This window comes from Schistocerca serialis, chromosome 1, assembly GCF_023864345.2.
Source record: "Schistocerca serialis cubense isolate TAMUIC-IGC-003099 chromosome 1, iqSchSeri2.2, whole genome shotgun sequence".
Taxonomy (NCBI): Eukaryota; Metazoa; Arthropoda; class Insecta; order Orthoptera; family Acrididae; genus Schistocerca; species Schistocerca serialis.
In genome coordinates this window covers 26,348,464-26,361,339 of record NC_064638.1, presented here as the reverse complement: position 1 = coordinate 26,361,339, position 12,876 = coordinate 26,348,464, and the positions used below count along the sequence as shown (strand labels likewise).

General features: G+C 41.4%; 1 protein-coding gene across 1 annotated transcript in view; it reads right to left on the bottom strand.

The window, feature by feature from the left end:
- The window catches only part of LOC126456919 (differentially expressed in FDCP 6 homolog), a 124,718-nt gene that overhangs the window by 31,380 nt on the left and 80,462 nt on the right, over positions 1-12,876 (bottom strand). The window contains exons 8-9 of the mRNA XM_050092857.1: positions 6,830-6,966; positions 6,616-6,740 (exon numbers count right to left, since the gene is read on the bottom strand). Coding sequence (XP_049948814.1) covers positions 6,616-6,740; positions 6,830-6,966 — 262 coding nt within the window. The remainder of the gene's footprint in view (positions 1-6,615; positions 6,741-6,829; positions 6,967-12,876) is intronic.

Here is a 12,876-nt window from a genome sequence, read left to right as displayed (position 1 = left end):
TCGCATGCCACATCTTTGGATTATGCCTCTCCCACTGTGTTAACTCAAAATGGCATCTAGTGACTTCTCCTTCTTTCCTCAGAAGGGGAAACAACTGCATGGCAGGCATTTATAGAACAACAACAAGAAGGTGATTTTTGAAGAGTAACCTTTCCCGAACCAACAAAATGTCTATTTCTACAAAACAGATCTCCATCGAGCCATTCACCATTGGGAAAAATGTGTCATGTTGAAGTGCAAATACACAGAGAAGGATTAATACCTACCCAAGTTTCAAGGTTGCCGCTTCATAATTAAAACTATGTCTTGGCACAGCTTCATAATTAAAACTACGACTTGACACCTGTAAAAGTCCACAACTGTTTTAAAAGTTTTTGCGTTTTATTTACAATCATGATATTAGCAGGAAATTAGAGTTTGAATTTACTTGGTCTCTTGTACAAATGTGTGGCTAATAGTAGTGTTTGGATGTCTTTCTGTGTTCCAGTGATATGTAGTGCTAATGTGACAGACAAATCCCTATCAGGTTCTACACTGAATTTACAGTCGAGCTAGCCCCTCTTCTAACTACCGTAGAATCTCACTTAATGAGCACCTCCCATAATGCGCAATTCGCATAATGAGCAAAACAAATTGTAAATCTGACTCGTTTGACAAGCGATGTTTCACATAACGAGCGATGAAGATTTAGTGTAATGTTACCAGCCGTTCGCGCACAATGGAGCAAATGTTCAACCATATGAACACCTTTTATTGTCGGCAGTGGCATGTGAACAATGTCTTTAGTAATACTGCGGTCTGGGTTTACTGCTACTTCTGCTACCCTATTAGTGCAGCTTGTCATCACACATTTTCTCTAAACTTGTATTCACACAGTGCTTCTTGTGTGCAAATTTTAACAACCTTCGCAGAAAAGTCCCCAAAGATAAAGACGCAAGAAGACAACCGTAAGACAAAGAAAATTACCTTAGAAATAAAACGTAAAATCATTGAAAAATGCGAACACGGTGTGAGCGTTGCTGATTTAGCATGCACACACAATTGGTCTACATCAACTACTTGTGCTATTCTCACGGACAAGGACAATATTGAGGAGACAGATGCTTCAAAGGGAGTGACAAGACTATCTAAAGAATGTTTTCGTATTCTGCACAATCTCGAAAGGCGGTTCCTTATGTGGATAAATGAAAAGCAATTAGCAGAGTGACACTATTAATGAGAACATCACTTGTGAGAAGACACAATGATTTTGTGCTTTGATGTCTTACTTCCCGCCCCCCCCCCCCCCCCCTCCCCATCCCCCTCAGTGGGGACATACCTGCCTTCGGTGACTGTCCACACCTCCTGCACTCCAAACAGAGCGACTAATTGGAAATTTGGGACGATAATAGCTTAAGCAATCACCTCTCCCTGGGGCTGGTCTGTACCATGGGGTGTGCAAAGCCTACCTGTCAACCCAGGCCTGGGAATTGCACATTACACGGTCATCTGTTATGTGTCAGATGCATGGGCCGATCTTCAGGAGCAAACAGAAAGGAAGAAGACACAGAAAGTAACCTCAAATGCCAAAGTGGGAAAAAGATACGAGTTGTAGAGTGAAGAAAACAGACGAGGGATTATTCTGACATCAGGCTACTAAAACTTCAGAAAACATTCCCAAAAATAACCAATATGTTCCCCATGGGAGGGGAAAAAGAATAGCAGGACAGACATGCAGTATGGAAGGGAAAAGGTGCTGCAAAGGCTGGGGCCCTGCAGTAACCAAGCACGATATCACACCAAAAAAATTGTGCCCATTAGTTGGAAGAAAGCACAGGTCACATTCATTTACAAGAAGTGTAGCAGAAGCGATCCACAAAACTACAATCCAATATTTATGACATCCATTTGTAACTTAATTTTACATCATCAACTTAGTTCAAACATAATGAGCTATTTCTTACAAAATGACCTCGTCCGTGCAAACTGGCACGGATTCCTACAAGATCGATCATGTGAAACCCCTCTCATCCTTTTCTCACACAACATACTGTAAGCTTTGAGTTAAAGTAGTCAGGTAGCTGCAGTATTTCTTGATTTCCAAAAAAGCATTTGACTGAGGATTTTTTGCTAGGGAAGACTTGGATGGAGAGTAATTGTCAGAGGAGGTAATTTCATGTGTGTCCCAGGAAAGTGTGCTGGGACCCTTGCTGTTCATGTTATATGTTAATGACATTGCACAGAATATTAATTTTACCCTCGTACTATTTACAGGCGATGATGCAGTTATCTATAATGAAGTACTGTCTGAAAAAAGCTGCAGAAATATTCAGTCAGATCTTGATAAGATTTCAAAGTGATGCAAAGATTGGTAACCACCTTTAAATGTTTAGAAATGTAAAACTGTGCACTTCACAAAATGACAAAATCCTAGTATCCTATGACTTCAATCTCAATGAGTCACAGTTGGAATCAGCCAACTCATAAAAATACCTGGATGTAACACTTTGTAGGGATATGAAATGGAATGACCACATAGACTGTCATGGGTGAAGCAGGTGGTAGGTTTCGGTTCACTGGTAGAACTTCGGGAAAACACTATCAGTCTACATCTACATCCACGGGGATACACTGCAAATCACATTTAAGTGTCTGACAGAGGGTTCATTGAACCACCTTCACAATTATCTGTTATTCCAATCTCGTATAGTACATGGAAAGAACGAACACCCATACTTTTCCATATGAGCTCTGATATCCCTTATTTTATAATGGTGATATTTTCTTCCCATGTAGGTTGGTGTCAATAAAGTATTTTCACATCCAGAGGAAAAAGTTGACGATTGGAATTTTGTGAGAAGATTGCTCTGCAATGAAAAACCCCCTTTGTTTAATGATGTCCACCTCAAACCCTGTATCATTCCAGTGACACTCTCTCCCCTATTTCACAATAATACAAAACATGCTGTCCTCCTTTGAATTTTTTTGATGTATTCTGTCAATCCTATCTGGTATGCATCCCACACCGCACAGCAGTATTCTAAAAGAGGACGCACAAGCATAGTGTAGGCAGTCTCCTTAGTAGATCTGTTACATTCCCTAAGTGTCCTGCCAATAAAATACTGTCTTTGGTTAGCCTTCCCCACAACATTTTCTATGTATTTAGTAAGTTGTTCATAACTGTAATTCCTAGGTATTTAGTTGAATTTATGGCCTTTAGATTTGACTGATTTATCATGTAACGGAAGTTTAACAGATTCCTTTTAGCACTCATGAGGATGACCTCACACTTTTCATTATTTAGGGTCAACTGCCAATTTTCATGCAATACAGTTATCTTTTCTAAATCATTTTGCAATTTGTTTTGATCTTCTGATGACCACCAGAAATCACTTCCATCTTACTCTTAAGACTTTCTGTCAATTACTACGAACTGTGACTTCTCTCACAGGAAATCACAAATTCAGTCACATAACTGAGATGATACTCCACAAGCATGCGATTTCACTACAAGCTGCTTGTGTGGTACAGTGTCAAAAGCCTTCCGCAAATCCAGAAATATGAAATCAGTTTGAAACCCCTTGTGAATAGCACTCAACACTTCATGCGAGTAAAGAGCAAGTTGTGTTTCATAAGAACGATGTTTTCTAAATCCGTGTTGACACTGTGTCAATACACTGTTTTCTTCCAGGTAATTCATAATTTTCGAACACAAAGTATGCTGCAAAATCCTGCTGCATATCAACGTCAATGAGATGGGCCTGTAATTTAGTGGATTACTCCTACTACCTTTCCTGAATATTGGTGTGACTCGTGCAACTTTCCAGTCTTTGGGCATGGATCTTTCATAGAGCAAATGGTTGTATATTACATATGATTGTTAAGTATGGAGCTATTGCATCAGCATACTCTCAAAGGAACCTAAATGGTATACAGTCTGGACCAGAAGACTTGCTCCTCTTAAGAGATTTAAGTTGCTTCACTACTTCAAGGATATCTACTTCTACGTTAATCATGCCGGCAGCTGTTCTGGATTCAAATTCTGGAATATTTACTAAAGTCGTCTTTTTGTGAAGGCATTTCGGAAGGCTGTGTTTAGCAACTTTGCTTTGGCAGCACTGTTTTCGGTAGTATCTCAATTGCTATCATGGAGAGAAGGCGTTGATTGTGTCTTGTCGCTAACATACTTCACATATGACCAGAATCTCTTTGGACTTTCTGACAGGTTTCGAGACAAAGTTTCATTGTGGAAAATATTATAAGCATCTCGCATTGAAGTTTATAAAGGTTACTGCTTGTAAATCACTCATGTTACCCATTCTGGAATATTGCTAAAATGTGTGAGGCCCATATCAAATAGGACTAATGGGGAAAATTGAATCTACATACAGAGGGGAAGTGTGAATGGTCACAGATCTGCCCTGTCCTGCAGGAGAGAGTTGCACAGATGCTGAAAAAACTGAACAGGCATATTCTGTATGACAGATGTAAACAATCCTGAGAAAGCTTGCGTACAAAGTTTCTAGAACTGCTTTTAATGATAATTATCGCAATATACTATAACCTCCTCCTTATTGCTCACATACTGAACATGAGGACAAGATTACATTAATTACAAATCACAGAGACTATAAACAATCGTTCTTTCCCTGTACAATACTCGAATTGAACAGGAAGAAACCCTAATAACTGGTGGAATGGGACATGCCCTCTGCCATGCATTTCATAGCAGCTTATAGAGTGTATATGTAGATGCAGACGTAAATATAGCAGATATTTATAATGTTTGGAAACAAAACATATGAGAACAATATTCTAGATACAGTCACAGACTTACTGTTAGTGAACATTAACCCTAAAGTAACGTAATTTGATATCACGTTGGAAGATGACTTTCCATGTTCCTGAAGTAGAAAGATAACGATTGAGCTGGCAATCACACAAATGTCAATCATGAACTCTAGTGCTGACAACATTTAGAATTAAGCTCAAAGATTACATATATTGTATAACATACTACTGTGCATTAACTGAACATAGATACAGATAAATTTATTTCCATAAAGCAGTTTTGTAGCATTCACAAGATATGTACTTATTTTTTAGCACAATGCCAGGTACGGGCCTGTGATGGTGTGGGCAGTATTGTAGTTATGTCCACCTAGCAGCTTCCATTTTAACTGCCTATCGACCATGGACTTATTTTCTTTCCACTTTACAGCAGATGCTGAATTCTAGCAGATTTATAGCGTCACTGCATTTACAGTGAGAAGTGATTAATTTATTGACCAATAGACAAGTAAAAAGGAAGCAGACAGGTGGACATTAGTTGCAATACAACCAACACCATCACAAGCTGGCACCTGGCACTGCACTTAAAAAGCAATACATAATTTTTGCACACCCCATCTGATGATGAGCTCGAAAAGGCTCAAAAACTGGTTTATAGAAAAACCAATATTATGAAAGGAACAGGTCACAGTTATCTGTATTTATATTCAATTTACATCTGTTATCTGACTATCACCCACTTGAAATGAGGTCTACAGGATCCATCCCAATGACACGGGTTGGTGACAAAAACCACTGCAGTGAGGGAGTGTGTTCAGTTGTGCCCAGTCTTTAGGCAAACTATGCTAAACTCTAGCATCAACAAAACTCTGAAGTGGACTATTAAAACAAAGCCAGTACTGTGGCTGGAACACAATTACTTATTGCCTATGCATCAAGATGACTTCAGCAAAGAAAGGGGAACTTGCAGTATCTGTGTAAGATTAGAGACTGAAATTTTGACCACATTTGTTTGTTGCAACTTACTGCATGCAATCTTCTATACCTTACTTGTATTTCACAATGCAAAAATTTCTATTCTGATAAATAAGCTCCATATTGGCAGAATATCAAAAACCTTCATCACAGATATCTACTGGCTGCTTCCCACACATTGTGTTGAAATATACGACACTGGTTCATCACAGGACACCCCACAAGCAGCACTTTCAACTCCCAGTACTGCAAAAGATGCCGACACTGGAACTTCTACCGTCACCTGCTGAACTACTGAAATACGCAGACAATATTTGCTTATTCGTAACAGCTACATCTCTCGAGGATACCAGCTACAGGCTAGATTCAGCTGTCGACCTACTTGACAGTTGATTGACAAAAAATGTGAAAGCAGCATATGCTCACAAATCTCAAGTAGTGGTGTTTATATGCAAATGAGTGCATTGTCTTATTCTGCTGATGAAGTTGGGAGATTATAGAATGACAGTAACCTCACCTGCACAGCACCTGGGAATATTCTACAATTCACTATAGATTCAGTAAGTACATGTCTGATATTCTTCCAAAATTAGAGCAAATGATAAACATTCTACATGCACTGAGCCATACTTAATGGGAAGTCAGAATCAGAATTTAATACAGCACTGGCTGCCACGCATTACACCAAACACTAGATTTTAATAATAAAACACAAAAGGACAACAGGTATATCACCTTTGCCTGTCACGTTTGCAGTGTGTATAATTTCCAATCTGCTATATATTTCACTTCACCCAGTCCCAGCTAGGCGATTCCCAACGCTCTTTGTGTCACAGTACCGTCTAAGGAAACATACAACCTCTCACTTACCCTCAATTTCGCCTCAAGAACTTCTTTTGACTTTTCTGACAGAAGTATCTTATCTCTTGCAATATTAAGTTCCTGATCAAGCTGCAATCTTTCTTCTTCTAGCTGCCTCAAACGATCAATAGCCTCTGAAAAACCAAGGATTCCATTTGTATAGATAGAATATTAATAAGCCTATCCAGTGAAGCACTCAGTTATGTCAGAGTAGTAATCTAACCTTGCAGTTGCAATTCCTTGTCTCTCTGTTTTTTCTCAAATTCAATTCTCTTCTCTCTCTCTTGTTCTAGAAGTAATCTCTGTTCTTCTTGGAGTTGCTCCAATTCCTCTCTCTTCTCCCATTCTTCACGAAGAACTCTGTCAAGATTCAATTTTTATTACATTAAAAATACTGTACGAAATTTGGAAGTCATTAAAAACAAACTGCAACTAACATTTGAAAGCTTATTCTATGTTAATAAAAAATTAACTGGTTAATAAACTAAATAATGAAAAGTCCAGGTTGGAATGTCAAAATTATGAAAATCAAACTGCTACTCACCATAAAGATGACATGCTGTGTTGCCAACAGGCACAACAGAATGACTGTTACATGTTGAGCTTTTCGCCAAAGCCGCCTTCAGAAAAGTGTCTTCCCCCCCCCCCCCCTCCCCCCCACACACACACACAAATCCAAACACCTGCTGCTTCCACTTGACACAAAACCACTGGTCACAGTGGCCAGAGAGATTGGTCATATATGTGTGAAGTGTGCTTGCTTATGTGAATGCATGTCCGTTTTTTTTTTTTTTTTTTTTTTTTTTTTTTTTTTTTTTTTTTTTTTTTTTTTTTTTTTCCCCCCCGTGAAGAAGGCTTTAGCCAAAAGTTCAGTGTGTTACAGCCTTTTTGTTGTACCTGTCTGCAACTAAGTGTCATCTTTACATTGAGTAGCAATCTATCCTTTTCATACTTGTTAATAAACTAAACAAAGATTTGAGAACACAAAAGCACTCAAACTATGTGAATGCCTCTAATTTACGCCTGGTGGAACTTTTTTGGCAAGATCATTCGTGCAATGAAATAAGATCACTACAAAGAACCTGACACATTTTAGTGGCCAGAACTGTGAAAAGCTATTGAGACAGAAAGCAGAAAGTTCACTGTATACTTAAAATCAGCAGCAGCATTCAGATACACAAGGGGTGGTGTGTGTGTGTGTGTGTGTGTGTGTGTGTGTACTCAGCATGAGTACTCAGGCGTCAGCTAGGAGGCATTCTTTGGGTGACGACAAACAGAGAAAGTGGAGAAATGGGGTAATGATTCTTACTCAGTGCTCCCCCCCCCCCCCCCCCCCCCCAAATCTCTCTCTCATATATTTTGGCTTTGTATCAGAAGCACGGTGATATAAGTAACACCAATGAAGTATCAAATGAATATTTATTCTGTGCCCTAGTCAAGATCCTTGTGTGTACCACATAATTCCACTTGGGAAACTAAAATAACTTCCTCCAAGTCTAAAAGTAATTTTTCTTTGATAACAGAAATCAGAGGGCTCACTGATTAAATGCGCTACTTGAATGAAACTAACAGAAGGGTGTAAATTAAATGTGGCATTCCACAGTGCACGGAGATTTGTAGTCTCCTACATTTTCCTTGAGGTTCAGAATAGTCATCCTCTGTCTTGCCTTTCCATTCAGTAGAAGCTGGTTCAGCGTAACATTTGGGTTCAATGGCAGACTTGCAGTGTCATTACCAAGATTTTTTTATCAGCTTCCACATCCTTCAACTGGTTTGTTTCATGTCCAGATCTGATAGTAACTTCATCCGTCTTTCCCTTCTCTACTCAGCTATGTTTCGGAGTAGTTTTTCTCCTGCTTCAATTGCATTTGCTGACAAAGCGTCTGCATCAAACTTGCTACCACCATTGCTCATGAGAGATTGTGAACTTTGGTGATGGCCAGGTATAAATTGGATCCTACATCCAGGTGAAATTTGCCTTTTTGATATTTTCTCTACAAGTCTGACACATTCTCTGTAGTTTTTAGGGTCTGCCCCTACTTTTTCAGTTACAAGATCCACTTCTCTGAAATCCATTTTGCTCTCTTCGAGTTAAAATGGAGTTTGAAGGGTACAATTTCTACTCTGACAACTTCTGATACTACAAAAGACAAACGGCAAGGTTGCACCCTGCAGATTAGTTGTTCTACTGCTTTTGTAACATGATGAGCGATGTTCTCAGCAATAAAGATACTGTTAGGATTACACCCTCTCAGCCCTCTGCTACCATTAAATGACAGTGTCAGTTTTGGGTTACAAATAAGCTTTACTCTGTCTCTTTCCATCCTACTTTCTAGTCTTCTCTATTATTATCAACCGAGTTATATCCCCAGCTGAAAGTTGGCAGTTAAAAATCTCCCATTACAATCTTGATGGTTTGGTTATGAAAATAATTTGGTTTGTGCCATGTCAAATCTATATAGCTAGGTCTGTAGCTCAGTTGTTAAAATTTCAGTGCTGTGTGTGTCCATGGTGCTTATTGTGTGAATCTCTATATACGGTCTTACAAAAAGAGGACTATCACATTGTTCACCACAGCATTCTACTACCATCTTCATCCCTTCACTTTCTGGTTTTTGGTCATTAGCACTTCTGTGCGTTTCTTGCAAAGCTAAAAGTTTCGTGACTGATGGTTGCACTTGTCAAATAGTAAAAAAACCTCTCCCTCAATATTTTCATATAGTGGAGATGCTGAGTCGCAGATAGGCATGACAAAAAGACTGTTGCAAATAAATAAAGCTTTCACCCACCCACCCACCCACACACACACACACACACACACACACACACACACACACACACACAGACACGACTGCAGTCTCAGGCAACTGAAACCACACTGCGAGCAGCAGCACCAGTGCATGATGGGAGTAGCGACTGGGTGGGGTTAGTGAGGAGGCTGGGGCGGGAAGGGAGGGATAGTATGGTACGGGTGGCAGACAGTGAAGTGATTCAGGTTAGGAGGAGGGCAAGGGAGAGGTGGGGGTTGAGGGGAGCAAAGTTGCGGAAAAGGAGAGAAGTAAATGGACTGGGTGTGATGGTGGAATCAGGGCTGTGTACTGCTGGGATGGTAACAGGGAAGGGGCTGGATGGGTGAGGACAGTGACAAACGAAGGTCGAGGCCACGAGGGTTAGAGGAATGTAGGATTTATTGCAGGGAGAGTTCCTACCTGCGTAATTCAGAAAAGCTGGTGTTGGTGGGAAGGATCCATATGCCACAGGCTGTGAAGCAGTCGTTGAAATGAAGGATGTCATGTTTGGCAGTGTGTTCAGTAACAGGGAGGTCCACTTGTTTCTTAGCTACAGTTCGTCGGTGGCCATTCGTACAGACAGACAGCTTGTTGGTTGTCATGCCCACATAGAATGCAGCACAGTGGTTGTAGCTTAGCTTGTAGACCACATGACTGGTTTCAAAGGTAGCCCTGCCTTTGATGGCATATGTGATGTTCGTGACCGGACTGGAGTAGGTGATGGTGATAGGATGTATGGGACAGGTCTTCCATCTAGGTCGATTAGGGTTATGAGCCACGAGGTAACAGGTTGAGAGCAGCAGTTTTCTAAGGATGGACGAGTATATTGTGTAGGTTCAGTGGACGGTGAATACTACTGTGGGAGGTTTGTTTGTTTCCTTTATAGGGCACAAAAAACAACTGAGGTCATACGCGCCTAAGTCAAAACTATAGAATGCAAACACAGAGACAAGGGAAATGACTATATGTCAGCCCCAATGGGAAGAATAGGAGACATCTAAACAAGGCACGTGGAAAAAGGTCTAATAAACACCATACAAAAATGGAGATCAAAAACTAAAAATTAAATGGCCTTCACCATATTGCTTCAGTGGATAAAAAGTTAAACACGGGCGACAGCCCGTGTGTCATTTGCTAAAACAGCTGATAAATCAGATGACAAATCCAAGATGGAATGTAGATTAGTAAAAAAAGGGCATTCCAGCAGGTAGTGGCGGACAGTTAAAATTTGAGTGCAATACATACAAAGTGGTGGGGTAGTGCCATTGAGAAAATGACAATGGCTAAAAAGGCAGTGCCCAATATGCAGCAGAGTTAAAATAATCTCCTCCCAGCTGGAGGGCCGAGAGGAAGTCATCCAAGGCGCTGAGAGAGGCTTAAGAAGCCGAAGCTTATTCCTGTGAAGGGAGGACCATTGGCGATGCCAAAGGAACACCACCAACTAACAGACGGCAAAGAGATCATCTGAGGGAACAGCTGTACTCACAGACTGAGGTAAAAGGACTGTAGCCTTGGCAGCACCGTCAGCAGCCTCATTTCCTGGCAGACCGACATGACCAGGAACCCACAGAAATATGACATTGGCTCCACCAAGAGTGAGCAAATGGCAGTTTTCCTGGACCCGCTGCACTAAGGGATAAGCAGTGTAAAGCGCACACAGACTTTGGAGGGCACTGAGTGAGTCTGAGCAGAGGACACAATTGGGAAGGCTGTGTTACCGGATGTACTCCACAGCCTGATACAAGGCAAAAAGTTCGGCTGTTAATACTGAGGAGTGAGCCGGAAGCCAATATCGAAAGACACGGGTGCCAATGACTAATGCACACCCGACACCGTGGTCAGTCTGAGAGCCATCAGTGTATACAAAGGTCCAATGGTTAAGTTCCATGCGAAGGTCATGAAACTGGAGGCAATAGACCGAGGTTGGAGTAGTGTCCTTAGGAAGCGAATGAACGCCATGGTTAACGTGCGTCGCTTCACAAAGCCAAGGTGGTGAAGGGTTCACACCAACAGGGAAAGTTGCAGGTAGCATGAAATTAAGCTGCCGTAGAAAGTGGCGACAGCAGACGCCAGGAGGTAACAGGGAAGAGGGACGAGCCCCATACTGACGATCTAAGGAATCATCAAAGGAGGCACATGAAGGGTGGCAGACAAATGGCATGCTTACCTGCTGAGGAGAAAGTCATGGTAGTAGGACAGTGGTGGTTCCGCATACAGACTCTCAACTGGGCTGGTGTAAAAGGCACCCACGGCCAACTGGAGCTACGATAGTGGATAGTGTTGAGATGGCGTAAAAGGGATAGACCCAGATGAAAGACCTGTCCCATACATCCTCCTACCACCACCTACTTTAGTCCTGTCACTAACATCACTTATCCCATCGAAGACAGGGCTTCCTGTGAAACCAGTCATGTGATTTACAAGCTAAACTGCAACCACTGTACCGCATTCTATGTAGGCATGACAACCAACAAGCTGTCTGTCCCCATGAATGGCCACCAACAAACTGTGGCCAAAAAACAAGTGGACCACCCTGTTGGTGAACACGCTGCCAAACATGACATCCTTCATTGCAATGACTGCTTCACAGCCTGTGGCATATGGATCCTTCCCACCAACACCATCTTTTCTGAATTGCACATGTGGAAACTTTTCCTGCAATACATCCTACATTCCTGTAACCCTCCTGGCCTCGACCTTTGTTAGTCACTGTCCTCACCCATCCAGCCCCCTCCCTGTTCCCATTCCAGCACTACACAGCCGTCATTTCACAGCCACACCCAGTCTTTTAATTACTTTTTATTTCTCTCCTTTCCGCTACTTACACCCTTCCCCTCCAAACCTCCTCTCCTGCCCTCCTTCTAGACTGCAGCACTTCACTGTCCGCCACTCCCACCATACTATCCCTCCCCCTCCCTGCCCCAGCCTCCTCCTTACACCCACCCAGTCACCACTCCCATCATGCACTGGTGATGCTGCTCGGAGTGTGGTTTCAATTTCCTGAGACTGCAGTTTTTGTGTGTGTGTGTGTGTGTGTGTGTGTGTGTGTGTGTGTGTGTGTGTGTGTGTGTGTGTGTGTGTGTCTACATCTGTTGTTGAAGGCCTTATGGCCAAAAGATTTATTTATTTGTGGCAGTCTTTTTGTTGTGCCTACCTGCGAGTCAACATCTTCACTATATGGTGAGTAGCAACTTTCCTTTTCATAATATTGTTACATTCCATCCTGTATTTTTCATAGTTTGATTTTTGCTTCAATATTTTCACAATTTTTGGTCTTGAAAATTATCAACTGTGTGGGTTTACCATCGTATTCTGATGTTTCTCACATGTTTCGTATTGGTGGACAGATTAGCTATTGACCTTAGTACAATGTTTCACGGGTGTTGCCAATTGTTTTCTCTATACCACAATCATTTGTGGAGGCTCCTTCCATGTTTCCTCCTGGATGCTACCATGCAGGTATCCTTGCCTTAATTCCACA